Genomic DNA, 13,559 nt, shown 5'->3' on the forward strand with positions numbered 1-13,559 from the left:
CTGCCAATAGTGAGGGCATCTCAGCCCTGAGCACAAGCCCTGTGGCTGCCAGGGGGCTGAAGCTCACAAAAGTGATGCTGTGAACCCAGCAGCTCTCCCATCACCCCAGAGCTGGCCACTTCTGTGCTGGAAAGACAGATCTGTTCCCTGCAGCTCCCTGTTTGCCCAGGTGACCTCTTGCCCTAGCTGTGAGCTTCTCATGTCTGCAGAGCACAGGCTGTCAGGTCTGACGTGTGCACCAAGCACTGCACACAATAACCCAGCACTGACAAAGCTTCAGCTTCCAGAATATCCTCTGGACTTTGGCATTCCACACACAGCTTGAAATATGGGTGAGAACTGTTCCTTCTATACTGAAATTGTCTTGGAAATTAAGTGGCCCAATGGGGTACTCCTGTAGCCAGCTCAATGTTAAGCAACCACTGAAATATCTTAGAGACATTTTTTGCCCTCCCCTGCAGTCACACAGGGCAAGTGTTTGGGGTTTATCTGACACACACCAATCCTTCTGCAGGAGAGTGAAGCAGCAGCAGTTTCTTCCCTTCCCAATTCAAGTTTAGCTGATGGAACACTAGCAATGAGGAATGAGATCAAGCACATGATGCAGCCAAGCACAGACTCACTGTTAACATCACAACATTAATTTACTCCTGTTTGTTCTGCTGCCTGCCCAGTCCAGCCAGCTGACCTGGCCTTCAGCAGGCCAAGAAGGTAGACACAGTATTAAATGTAATTAATTTAACAAATGTACTGCAATATTTCTTTCTGCCATCACCATGTAAAATAGTCTGTCTGCTAATCTGCTAGAGATATTTAATAGGATGTTTTCTAATTTTTTTTTTTTTTTTTGGAAGGAAGACTGGGTTGACATCCTAAAATGTGTCTAGAGAAATCCACCCCCACCTCTTACCCTCTGCATCTCAGCCTCCTCCATGAAAACAATGAATTTCCTTAAGGAACACCTATGGTGACATCTCAACCTGCAGCCTTCATTCCTCCCTTCCTGCCCTTGCCAACCTCTCCCTGCACTGATTCACCTCTATCCCCAGGGCTTGTACAAGTCCCTGCTGGGTCAGAGCTGTCTCTTGCTCCTGACACCCCAAGTGCCTGCCTCTTTGCTGCCAGTCTTCCCTTGACACTTTTTATTTCTGTTTCCCCAAATAATCATTCATACTCACTTAAAAAGCAAGAATATCATCCACATAAAGAAAACCATACATCAGAATATATGTAAAAATGAAAGCAAGAGAGTTGTAGTCAATGGGTTCGAGTCCCATTGGAGTTGGAAATCTGTTTTTAGTGGAGTCCCTCACAGGTCAGTACTGGGACCAGAACTATTCAGTGTATTTATTGATGACCTGGATGAGGAAGTAGGGTGTCCTGTCAGCAAGGGTGGGGTGGCTGACAACCCAGGAGGCTGTGCTGCCATTCAGAGGGACCTGGACAGGCTGGAGAGTTGGGCAGGGAGAAACTTAATGAATTACAACAAGGGCAAATGGAGAGTCTGACACCTGGGAAAGAACAACCCCAGGTACCAGGACAGGGGGGACTGAGCTGTGGGAGAGCAGCCCAGGGGAAAGGGCCCTGGGGGTGCTGGGGGATGGAAGGATGGATGCCCAGGAGCCAACAATGTGTCCTGGTGGCCAAGAAGCCAAATGGCACCTGGGGGCATCAGGATGGGGTGGTCAGGAGGTCAGGAGAGGTTCTCCTGCCCCTCTGCTCTGTCCTGGTGAGGCCACATCTGGAATATTGTGTCCAGGTCTGGGCTCTCAGTTCCAGCAGGACAGGGAACTGCTGGAGAGAGCCCAGCAGCAAAGTGATGGAGGAGTGGAACAGCTCCTGGTGAGGAAAGGCTGAGGGAGCTGAGGGGCTCTGAGCTTGGAGAGGAGGAGACTGAGGGCTGAGCTCAGTGATGTTTATAAATCTGTGTAATATAATATGTATAATATTTTATGTAAATCTGTACAGGTGAGTGCCAGGAGGAGGGAGTCAAAGCTTTTCTCAGGGGTGACCAACAATAGGACAAGGTTATAAACTGGAGCACGGGAGGTTCCATATAAATAAAAGGAAAATTTTTTTCATTGTGAGGGTGATGGAGCCCTGGCCCAGGCTGCCCAGGGAGGTGGTGGAGTCTCCTTCTCTGGGGACATTCAAACCCCCCCTGGATGTGTCCTGTGTGACTGCTGGAGGGGACCCTGCTCTGGCAGGGGCTTGGACTCCAGCATCCTCCCAGGTCCCTTCCCACCCCTCACTTTCTGTGATTCTATGAAACTAATCCTACTGGGCAAAGGCTATGGTAGTTCAAGACCACAGTTCTGCTCTCTGGACTTTTCTCTACCTTGCCATCGTGCTTCACCAAGTGAGGTCTGAAGTGCCATTTCAGCAGTATTGATAACCCCAGTAATGTGACAGCTGACTGACAAATATCATAAAAACTTGTTTTTACATTAGAACAGATGTACCTAGGTAATTCTGCTGGGAAAATTGACCATACCTATTACAATTCATTCTAAAAATGCAGGATTTAGATAATTTTTCTTGCAGCTGCATTTTGCTGACTACATGACTCAAAATAGCAAAAACCTCTCTGAGCTGGCTGCCAGCACAAGCAGGGCAAGGACACCAATACATCTTTTTTATCACCCTTTTCCAGTGTCCCAAAAACCCAGAGTTACCCATGCTCCAGCAGATTGGTGGATGCTCCTCCAGGTTCCTGGAGAGCTGTGCTGACATTTAAACTAAGAAGTCAGTGCTGAATAGCTTCCAACACAGATTCATCCAATTTTCTTTTTTTTTTTTTTTTTTTTTTTTTACTATCCTGGTTCAATGGAGATGAAAAACACAGTAAAAAGTGTTACTAGTCTCTTCATTTTCTCATCTGTGGCTGGCAGAAGAAAACCCTCTTCTCCAGCTCCCTAAAATCCCAATGTACTCAATGCCAACTCCTGATGGTGTCTAAACCCCAGCACACATCACTGACCCACACAGACCTGCAACACTTCACAGGAACCACCTCATTATCAACTTGGAACATGGTCACAGCTTTTTCTCTTTTTTTTAGATAACAGTTACTTCTTTAAAACTCATGGAGCTATGGAACAGCACGAAGAATAGAAAACATATTTTTGGTGAGCCCCTTATTCCCAGACTTCTTGAAATAATACCTTTAAATATTGAGTGTAATTAATATTAATTTACACACAAGGCAGCTTATGCTCCCAGGAGAATTCTTTGACTGGTGGTAACCACAATTACCTCTAAAAAATGATTATTTCATTGTGCCTTCAACAACAGATGAGCACAAGAGAAATAACCATTATCAAGCAGTCTGTCTTCCTAATAACTCCTATTTCAAATTATTTCTGAGGAGAATCCACATGTCTCTGTGTTTAAATGAAACAGCTGAAAAGGAACATTTCAGTGCTCCTGTGACATAAATGGATGCTTGAAGGTTTCCACAGAAACTAATAGGTACCAACCAGGATTTGCAGACAAACCAAGAGGCACACAAAGCAGATTTTAAGGTCTTCTTTTCTGTCCTAATTATTTTATTCTTTCTACTCTTCTACTGAGAAAGAGAAGAAAATAAACCCACTAACTTTTCACACCATCAATTTCTCCTTTGAGCTTCCTTTCTACCTTGAGGAGTAGCCCACACTTGGTTAAAAACAGTTACCAGTGAGCTGTATTCACACAGAAAATAACTTGCTGGTGATAGAAGCATCTCAAGAAAAAGATAACTCAGGAAAGTCACTCCTGTTTCCAGAGAAGAATCAAAATTGACCCCACAACAAACTTGCATATTAATAACACTCACTGGAGAGGAAGAGAAAGGAATACATTAAAAAAATACAAAAAGTAACACTACCTCTAGCTGATGAGGATTTTAAAAAAAATTTATTTTCCTTTGGCCTAAGAGACCAAACAAAAATAGAACACAGAGTAGAAAGGGGCCATTTGGTTTGATGCCACCTTTGTTATACCTTGTATAATGGAAACCTTGACTTTCACCCCAGCAGGACACTCCTGGGTCCTCCATGGCCTCTCCATGTGGTCCAGTTCCAGGGGACCTCTAACCAGCACAGCATCCTGGGACAGCTCAAATGATTTCTACACCTGTTTTGAAACTCTTCAAGGAAACATTGTCCTGGCCAAAAAGCTCCAGAGACACTGCAGAAGTGAAGGTGTGAGCACTGCTTCCTCTGAGCCCTCATTTCCAACCATCACACTGGACCAACAGCAGCATCTCCCAGTACAGCCCACCCTGCTGAAGACAGGAAACAACCTGCCCTAGCAGTTCCCTGATAGTTTGTTCCAGTCAAGAAAAACAGGGATAAGAACCACCACATTTCCAATTTATCTAACCCCTGCATGCAACACAAAAACCTTAGAATAGCTTCCTCTGAGGGGCTGGAAATCTGTTTAATGCTCCTTATTCTTTTTCTTACAAAGGCATTTTGATATTTGATCCAAAAGATGACAAAAAAGATTGGTGTTAACAGATGAAAAAAGTCCAGCCAAAGCTTTATACAGTCCCCATTAGAAAGTTTTTTTTTCCCTACCTTTCTGTGATTTCCTGAGTTCTTTTAGCCTTTTCAATACCATTTCATAAGGTGGACTCAATGGTGGTTCAGTGCAGATACAGCATCTCCCACGTAACTCATCACTCCACAAACTGATGCCCCAGCTCACTTGGGCTGCCTGTCCAGCCTACAGATCCTTTCATACAATTTCCTTCCTCCTCTTTTGGCTATTTTTCTCCTAAGATCACAAAGCCCTCTCTTCCCTGAACAGCAATTTTCCCTTCAGGGTGAATCTCAGAAGGTACAACCAGCAGATCAACTCTCAACCCCCACGTTGGTAAATGTCTTCTAAATCATAATGCCCATCTTGGTGGCCAAAACACCCCAACAATAGCCATGCTGGGAAGCCCCCTTATCCCTGCAATGCAGAAAGCCACCCCGGAGGAGGTGGCACAGGGCTGGCAGGGCTTCCAGCTGACTGCCACCCCCCCAAGGGACAAGGAATGAAGGCAAATGAAGAGCCTGGAATCCCGACCTCTTTGAGCTCTTGGTAAATTAGCTCCAAAAGATTTCAACCACCTTGTTAATTCCCTGGAACAACTGCCATGTTCTAGAAAGAAGTAAACCCTCTAAAACCAGCAATATTCTGTCTCCACAGGCTTTGAGACAGAGACACCAAGAACGCAGAAGGGAAAATTAACCATAAATTTATCTTAATGGGTGATTTAAATAAGCAAAATAACCACTCTCTTTCCAGAGTTACAGCTGGGCAGAACACCCTCACCAAATGCTTCAACTGCTGCAGGAGTCTTGGGGGAAAGACATCAAGCTGCAAAGAGCAAATCAAGGAGAGTAAGGAGAGACTTAACAGAACAAAATCTGGCCCCTTACCATCACTTGTCTAGAAATCTTGATGATTATTGGCACCTCTTTTGACTTATTTTGAAAGAACTAATAGGGTCTTCAATTGACTTTGCTGTTAGTCAAGGATGAGCTTATACTGGTCGAACCATCACTGTGCAGGACTGTTTAGTCTCCAGATAATTTACTCTTTTTGTTCATTTATGGTAGCTAAGAAATTACACCAGATTGCTCCATAAATTTCCACAAATACTTTTTCCCTGTGAAGTCAGTGACCTGATAAGCTCTGAAATCAGCAGGTAGCAAAGCAGAAGTGTTACCTCAGCATGTCTCACCTCACAAATAACTACAAGAGGTACCACTGCTGCACATGAGCTTTTTTTTCCTACAGCATCTCAAAAAGGCATGGAATACTATCCAGATATCTTGTTTTTAAGGGATAACTAAAGCAGCCTCTTACACTGGTTTTGTTTTCATTATTTCTTTGTTGTTTTTTTTTTAAAAAGAAAAGTGAATCCAGCAAAACTTCAAAGAATCATCCAACCATGAAGAAGAGGTCTGGAAACCTAGACCAGGGGGTGGGACAGAATGATAAACTGGGATTATGGATACACCTTCATCCACTTTTGCTTATGGCTCTCTACCATCCCTCAGCCACAAAAACAAGCACCAAACACAGACACAAACATATGTTTTTTTTTCTGCCACTGAGAATAAAAAAGACTGATTGGAAGTGCTTCCAATTTCCATTTTGTTGTGGTTTACTCTAACAGCATTTCAGAAGAGGGTTTTCTCTTGAGGCAGAGAGCCTCAGAGCTGCCCAGTGCAACCATCACAGGTGAAACACCTACAGCTGCCCTTGTTTCAGTTCAGTACTCACTCTGCTCCCACTAAAACAAAGGCTTTCTTGCCACCAAGCCTTCAGCCCAGCCACTGTTCTGCCCTGAGGAAAATTAATATTAAGCATCAAAAACTTTAGTTATAGAGTAGTTAAAACTTGAGTTGAGCAATGTGTAGTTAACGGTACGAGTATTGCTGTAATTAAGCAGTTTGCAATTTAAAATACATATATTTTTATATATATATGTGTACATATCCCTCAAGATTATTGCAAAAGACAACTAAAAAAATCTGGTTTAGACTTAAAAGAGATGGACATTTATAGCAGGCATCTATCTGACATAATTTTAGTCTATGTCCTTCTCCCAATCTGAGTTCTGCAAAGGCTCTCAGACACACAGCACAAAAGGTATGTTCTTCAAGGAGTGCCACTTACTCCACATGTCTCATTCTGTGTTTGCATGGGATTAGCCTTTGGCTCCATGTCTTGCCTTTTTTGGTTCTGCTTCAGTTGATTTAAAGAAGGTTTTGTCTGTGCAGCTCCAACGGTTTTGCTTGTCCACTGGTCCACCAGCTTGTGAAGATCATCTGTGAAGGTCCCTTTCTTGTTGTTACTGTTGTTGGCCTGAACCTGCAGGGTGGATTGCGGGAGGGGCTCAGGACACGTTGCAAGACTGTTTGTTGAGGATCCTGGAAAACCACACACAAAGAAAGTTGGGGATGGCATCACTGCATCACCACCCACTGCTCACACAGTTTCTCAGCTACTGCAATTTAAATGGTGGGGTTTCGGACTTCTAACCCTCCCCTTCCTTTCTAAAGAACACCTTTGCTTGAAGACATGGTCCGAGTCCAAGAGTTCCATATTTTCTATCAGATTCTGTTACCTCAGCCTCCAGCTGCTGTGCCCACAGCTTCTCTCTGGGTGAAATTAATGACTCGGAGAGGACCAAGAGCAGTGCCCGTAACGTGGACATTCCCAGGCTGACACAGCCTCTTCTGGGGAGACAAGAGAGTGGGAGGCAGGCTGTACTACTTGCTAACAACTGCATGTGTTTCAAAAAATGAATTTACCATTTATTTTACCTGCATAAATTTACTGTCCTCCTGGAAAAAAGTAATTGTCATCTAGTTTACAAGTAGGGTTGGCTCCTACACCTCGAGGGTTCCAGGAACCCACAGCCTTTCTTGATGATGTCAGGAGCATTTACTCTGCCATCTGCATTTTTTGGGGGGAAGAGCCCATCAGGACCACAAATGTCCAGAGGAAAGAGAAGAGGAGGACACAGTGGGTAGGTGACTTTTTGAGACAAAGATAAAGATACAGAACTTTTGGTATAGATAAAAGCAGACAGGAAGAGTGTTGATAGAGATTTGATTTTTTATGTGCACTTAAAAAAGAAAAAGGGTCCTTTTTATGTGTTGGTAACTACAAGCCTGGCACAGCCAGATCAGCTGGGAACAGCAACTGAACTTGACCTAAGCAGAAAATCTCAAGTGGGTTTTCAGCTAACATGTTTGATAAAGCTAAAGATTTGAAATAAAGACCATCTCTTCAAGCAAAAAGTTCATAGCGCTGTAGCAAAATTATTATATGAGCAAACATGAACATTCAGTCTTCATTTCTGTGTTAATCAGTTACCAGCCATTGAAACCAAGTAAATTAGTCCTATGGTTACGTAAAATACATTAATAACCTTTAAATGATCATGCATTCAACCTGCAACCTGACTTCTAAGTGAATATTGATCATTGTCTTTTCCTTTGCTTGGGGGGAAGGGACCAGTGAAGAAAAAATAAGTATTTTGACAGGACAGGTGTTCAATTAGTGCTTAATATTTCATGCAGCTCAACAGGACCAAAATAAGTTTAGACTATAAATTCCTCCAGCAGAGAACTGCAGTCATATAAAGGTGTGTATTTCAGAAGGACAAACACAGAACCCAGGTTTCTCACTGCATGCAGGCACAGTCTCACACACAAAATACCACAAGTGTCTCGCAGCATGCGTGGCTTCCCAAGACATCACAGCACATGCATTATTATGAAAATATCACAATTTATACAGGCTAATTTCATATCAGTATGAGCACATCAGCTCTACTTGTCAAACCACTAGCTTTTAGTACGAAATAATTAGAAAAAAAAAAAAAAGAAAAAAACCAAAAACCAAAAAACCGAAACCATCCCATGCCATGAAGGAAATACTGAGAAACAGAAACGGGATAGTTACTACTACTGTGATCTTTGCCTAGACATAGTCGTTTCAAGGTGGACCCTACAAGGTAAAACAATACAAGACATACAGAATTAGGTAAGACTAAAACACAACAAATCTGACGGACAAGCTTCTGTACTTTTAAGCAATCAAAAAGTAGTTATTATGCAAGAAAGGACAGACAAAGTCAGCAGTTCAGGTGAGTCAAGAAGTCTAAATAACTGGACAGCTCAAACCTTTCTTAATGTGCAGCCATTCAGAAGCTTTGAGAAGTAGGACAGCATGCCAAAAGCAAGGTCTTGTGACTTAAAGATGCGTTTGTTTGGGCTTTTTGGTTTGTTTGGGTTTTTTGTTTGTTTGGGTTAGTTTTTCTTTTCCACTTGCCTTGGCTCCCCAATAGGAGGGTTTGATTGACTCTATTTACGCAGGAAATGTCAATTCAGTTTGTGACAGGAGGCCAAAAATGCTTTCAGGAACAAGTCAAGCTAGTCTGGCTGCAAAGACAAACTGCAAAGCAACCCTAAAAGCCCTGTTTTACAAGTCCAAAAAGATACATTGTTCTGCAGGTCTGAGGCCAATTGTTTCCAAGTATTTTACTAGCAGGATTTGTGTCTGAAGTGAGATTCTGAATTCAATTCAAAGTAATCATGAACGAGCTTCCCTTATGCCTTGTCCAAGTGCAGAAAAATAACCCAGCAGAGCAGCTGAGCTTTCATTTAACCAAACTTTGTGGTTTTATCATTGTTATCTCATTCCAACCTCCATCATGGTTTCATTACATACTCTGGTGGGTAGCAGGTAGCTGGAGTGCCACAAGTGTACCAAGAACCCTCCTTGACTGTCAGATCTTGCCAGACATAAGCACCATTTCTACTTGAGTGCCAAATTTCCTGAAAGGTATTTTGGACTTGGTAAGAAGAATATCATTATGGTATGGGAGGAGATGAATACCTGACAAGGGGCATTGCATTGTGAAGAAGCACTTGAAAATATGAGCAAAATCAGAGAGTGGGGCAAAAAGCAAGATACAAGACAGATGTGCTTTTTCTCTACAGCAAACCAGCGCCGGTAATTTATGTTACTGTGCCAGAAATGCAGCTTTGAAACTCAAAGATTTGCAGGTCCAGGTTGACATGGGCTCTGAGTGAGTCTTCAAAGGAGAAAGGAGAGACATCAGTCTGAGACTGAGGAAGAAAAAAAAGGCAGAAGAGGGAAGAAAAAAAGGCAGAAGAAATGTTTGTGTTTTGATGTGGGTGGCATGAGAAGGAACAGGAGGATTGCTTTGAAAGATTTGCTTATTATTTCATAGACTTTAATGAGGTTTCTATTCCAGGAAAATCAGAAGGACATGACTACAGTAGCATCTTATGCAAGCACGAGCAAGTTTAGTTTCTCATCTCAAAGCCTAGATAACACATACAAGTCACATTCACAGCTGAGCAGTCTGCTTTAGGTGTTCCAAATTTTTTTTCCCCAGATATACCTTACCTTGCCTGTCTCAAAGTTAGCTAGCAGCTCCCATTAGGAAAGCACCAGTGGCAGTCATGCCCAAATGCCATTTTCTTAACTGTCCTGCAGCATTCAGCAGGAAGCAGCAGGTAGGACTTGGCACAACACATATGCAAATGAAAAGCAGAAGCAGGCAGCTGACTGCAGTGCGTGCCCAAACGCATGTAAAAAGTTTAATCACCAACCCCTCTGCTTCCTGAAAACCTGGTCACAAGTTCATGTGCACCTCGGGTGCCAAACCCAACCTGGGGCCCCTGTCCGTGTGTGGAACCACAGGGATCAGTGCTACTGATCACAAAATACTCCCAGGAGTGGAGCCAATGCTCAGGAAAACACCAAGGGAGCAGCAGTCACCCAAGAAAGCTGCTTCTCTCAGGCAGCATCACTCAGCATGTTGCTGGGGAGATGAGAAATGGTGTCTAAGTGGTGATGCTGCTTGAAGGGGGGGACTGACAATCACCAGCTACAATCGATTTTAAATTCAAATTCAATTAAAAATGCACTCAGTAAAGCTAATTTGCCAGATTAATTGTATTACTTCTCAATCAAGGTGTTTAATAGGTGTAAAGTTAGAGAGGAACCGTAATTAAGATTTAATCTAAGCCTGTAAAAGTTCAGAAGAGTGTTTTGCTTCCAATTCCAGATTTCTTATCTGAGAAATTAAGTAGCTATTATATCATAAAAGGCAGAAAAAAGCCACTGTCCCATACTTGCGCTCTAACGGCTGCCAAAAAGCTTGAAAACTGAAATAAAATTGGAATGGCAATAAACTGTCAGACTATTTCCATAATGGCATATGAACATACAATATGTATTCATTACTATTCACCTGACAAAAAAATAAAAAGAAAAGAAAAGAAAAAAAAAAATAAATCACACAAGACTACAAGGCTGAAGCCAAATGGATCTTTTGAAAATTCCACTCACAATCAGTGCAAACCCTTCTCTGGGCTTAACTAACCTTGCAGCTTAACCCAGGGAAAGAATTCAGGCTAAAATTACACTGAAGCCCATCAAAAATATTTTATTCTATGAAAAGTGCAAAGGAAAAGTCAATATTGGACGTGGGGAACAGATCAAAAAGCTGTTCTGGCAGAACACTGGAAGTGTTCAACTTTGATGGATCTTGTAACCAGGACAAACCATTTAGTAAAACTAATCTTTAATGCATGGGAACATTTCTTTTTAGATGTGTGCAGCTAACCTGTCTGCCAATAGAGCACAGGCCTCGCAGGGGAGTAACCAAGTTCCCCAAGGGGCTGTTTTTCCTTACTCAAATGTATATGCTCAGAGCATTTTTGAAAACCCAGCACAGCTTTTCCCAGCAGTTCACAAACAAACAAAAACATCCCAGGGAACCCCAGCTGGGGGAGCAGCCCCAGTGCCCTGACCTGGCAGGAGAGGCCCCGAGATGCCCACGCTGGGCAGCCCCATCCCGAACGCCTCGTCCTAACGCTTGGCCCTGCGTGCACGTGGGGTCAAACACCTCCCCTCCAGAGGGGAAGGAGCACGATCTGGTTGGCATTCCCATCTCCATCCTCTAGCACTGTATCTCCTGAGGTCTGTGCTCCTGACTCCTCTGCACCAGCTGTCTGGAACCACCTCCCAGCCTTCCAGCAGCTGCCCCCGGGGAACAACGGGGCCGCCCGCAGCGCGTACTCATCCCTTCACACACACGCTACCAACCTGTTGGGCTCCCTGGGAGAAGGAGCTCAGCCAACCTCCTGCCCCCATCCCAACCTACCAGTGAGGCAGCTGTGGCAAACTGTCTAGCAACCCGAGTGAGAGGCAGCATGGGAAAGGCAGCTGCACGCTCTGAGCAGCGGTGGCTTTACGGATGCGTCAGGGTTAAGTGCCTGAAACTCAGTCCTTCTCCTGGAATGACTCAGAGCCGGGGGAGTGCAAACCTCCTCTCCAAACACTGCGCCCAGAAGAAGCAGGGAAGAGAGCATATGGGCTGAGAACAGAAAGCAATTAGTCGTGCCGAGTTAATTTAAGCATGGGGAAACTTCACGATTTGAAGGATTTACATATTTCCCTTGGTTTCATTCACAATATCCATGCACCCGAAGATTTCTCATATTATGGTCTTTAACGGCCATCTCCCAAGTCTTTTGCATCCTACTGAAGAGGAATTCTATAAAAGATTAATGAAACAGCTTCTGGGAATTACGTGTGCAGAGGAAGAAACTACTGTGTCTGTTATAATACCAAATGGAGAAATCTGTGAGCTGAGAATTCCCATCAGGTTCTCAGAAAAAAATTAAAAATCCCTGAATGCAAAATGCCTCACGATTTCAGCAGTCATTAAAAACTTGCATGGTAATAAATTCAGTGTGCTGAGCAGCAAACATCAGTCTTCAAGAATTCGAATGCTTGGACTTGTAGGGACCTCACCCACTTTAAAAAAAAAATCAATTTTTTAAAAAAATAATTTTTATTCATAAAATTAAGAGGAGTGTATTTGAGTGGTCTTGTGCCTTTCATCCACTTGGATAATGATGAGCAATGCAGAACTCCAACAGGAGATCTGAGATTAATCCAAATGAACAGTTATTTAACCAAACTTTCTCTCAAGAACAATCTTAGCTTTCTAATGTTGTAAGTGGCCTATAGTACCTGTTCAGCACAACATATCTTTATTGTACAAGCAAAATCTGTTTGCCTAAATAGCAGCATATATGATTGGGCAAAAAGGTCTTAATTTTTTAATGAAATAGCTTGATATCATTTGGTTGAATTGCCAATTACTTTAGAAGTGACACAAATAGAGTACAAATAGCAGGTGCACAATTATTTGAAACAAAAAATACTGGATCCTGGTAATCAATTTCAATGTGAAAATCTGATATTCCTTTTTCACTTATGCTTTGATGAACTGCTAATTGACTTCATCTCTGAGGTCACATAAGGTCATAAGAAAATAAACTGAGTAAGTGCTTCAGCCAGATCAGCTTACACAAAAAAGAGTTGATGGTACTCTCCCTCAGAGTAACCAGATCCTCCTGCTGCTTACCATTCTACAAAACGTTGCTCACTTAGAGTAATTGAAGTGAATGCAAGGGTAAAAGCCCACCTAGAAAACAGATTTTGAAAGAACTAGCTGGAGCACTATTGCCTCAGCATTTCCACATGCAAAGAGCGGGGGAGGGGGGGAAAAAAAAAATCAAAGAAAATAGAGTGAATATAAACAGTACTGTATATCGTGTTAATACAGCCCTTGTATGGAAGTTATACCCTTCAGTGACCTTCTAGTATTGTATCAGCTTGCTACATGCATGTCTTCATAGTCCAAACATGTGTGAAAGAGACCATTCGTCTACAGAAGGATGGGTTTCTTTTTGTTGTCGCTGGAACCGGGACAGCAGACATGTATTTGCCACATTGCAAATAAAATTACTTCAACAGAAATCACATAAAGTACAAAAGCTTTGATAAGTCCAGGGTAAAATTTACCATAAGGCTATATAATAAATGATGAGATCTTCCACACATGCTTTTGGTGCCCAGGCACGAGTCAAAAGCAGTGCAAAAAAAGCTTTCATATGAAAAAAAATCAATATAAATAAGGTGTGTTCATGATGATTACTTAAAAGAACGGTAAAAAG

The 13,559-nt window shown here is 42.7% G+C and overlaps 1 protein-coding gene across 11 annotated transcripts in view; it reads right to left on the reverse strand.

The window, feature by feature from the left end:
- Window positions 1-13,559, reverse strand: part of WNK2 (WNK lysine deficient protein kinase 2) — a 117,126-nt gene that overhangs the window by 12,048 nt on the left and 91,519 nt on the right. For 7 of the 11 annotated variants that reach the window (XM_071755331.1, XM_071755332.1, XM_071755329.1 and 4 more), the window contains 2 exons: window positions 8,458-8,502; window positions 6,661-6,914 (listed from right to left, as the gene is read on the reverse strand). In XM_071755331.1, the coding sequence (XP_071611432.1) occupies window positions 6,661-6,914; window positions 8,458-8,502 (299 nt within the window). Of the gene's footprint in view, window positions 1-6,660; window positions 6,915-8,457; window positions 8,503-13,559 lie in introns of those variants that run through there. The other 4 variants (XM_071755334.1, XM_071755330.1, XM_071755335.1 and 1 more) reach the window with 3 other exon arrangements.

The sequence above is a fragment of the Heliangelus exortis genome, chromosome 12 (genome assembly GCF_036169615.1).
Source record: "Heliangelus exortis chromosome 12, bHelExo1.hap1, whole genome shotgun sequence".
Classification (NCBI taxonomy): Eukaryota; Metazoa; Chordata; class Aves; order Apodiformes; family Trochilidae; genus Heliangelus; species Heliangelus exortis.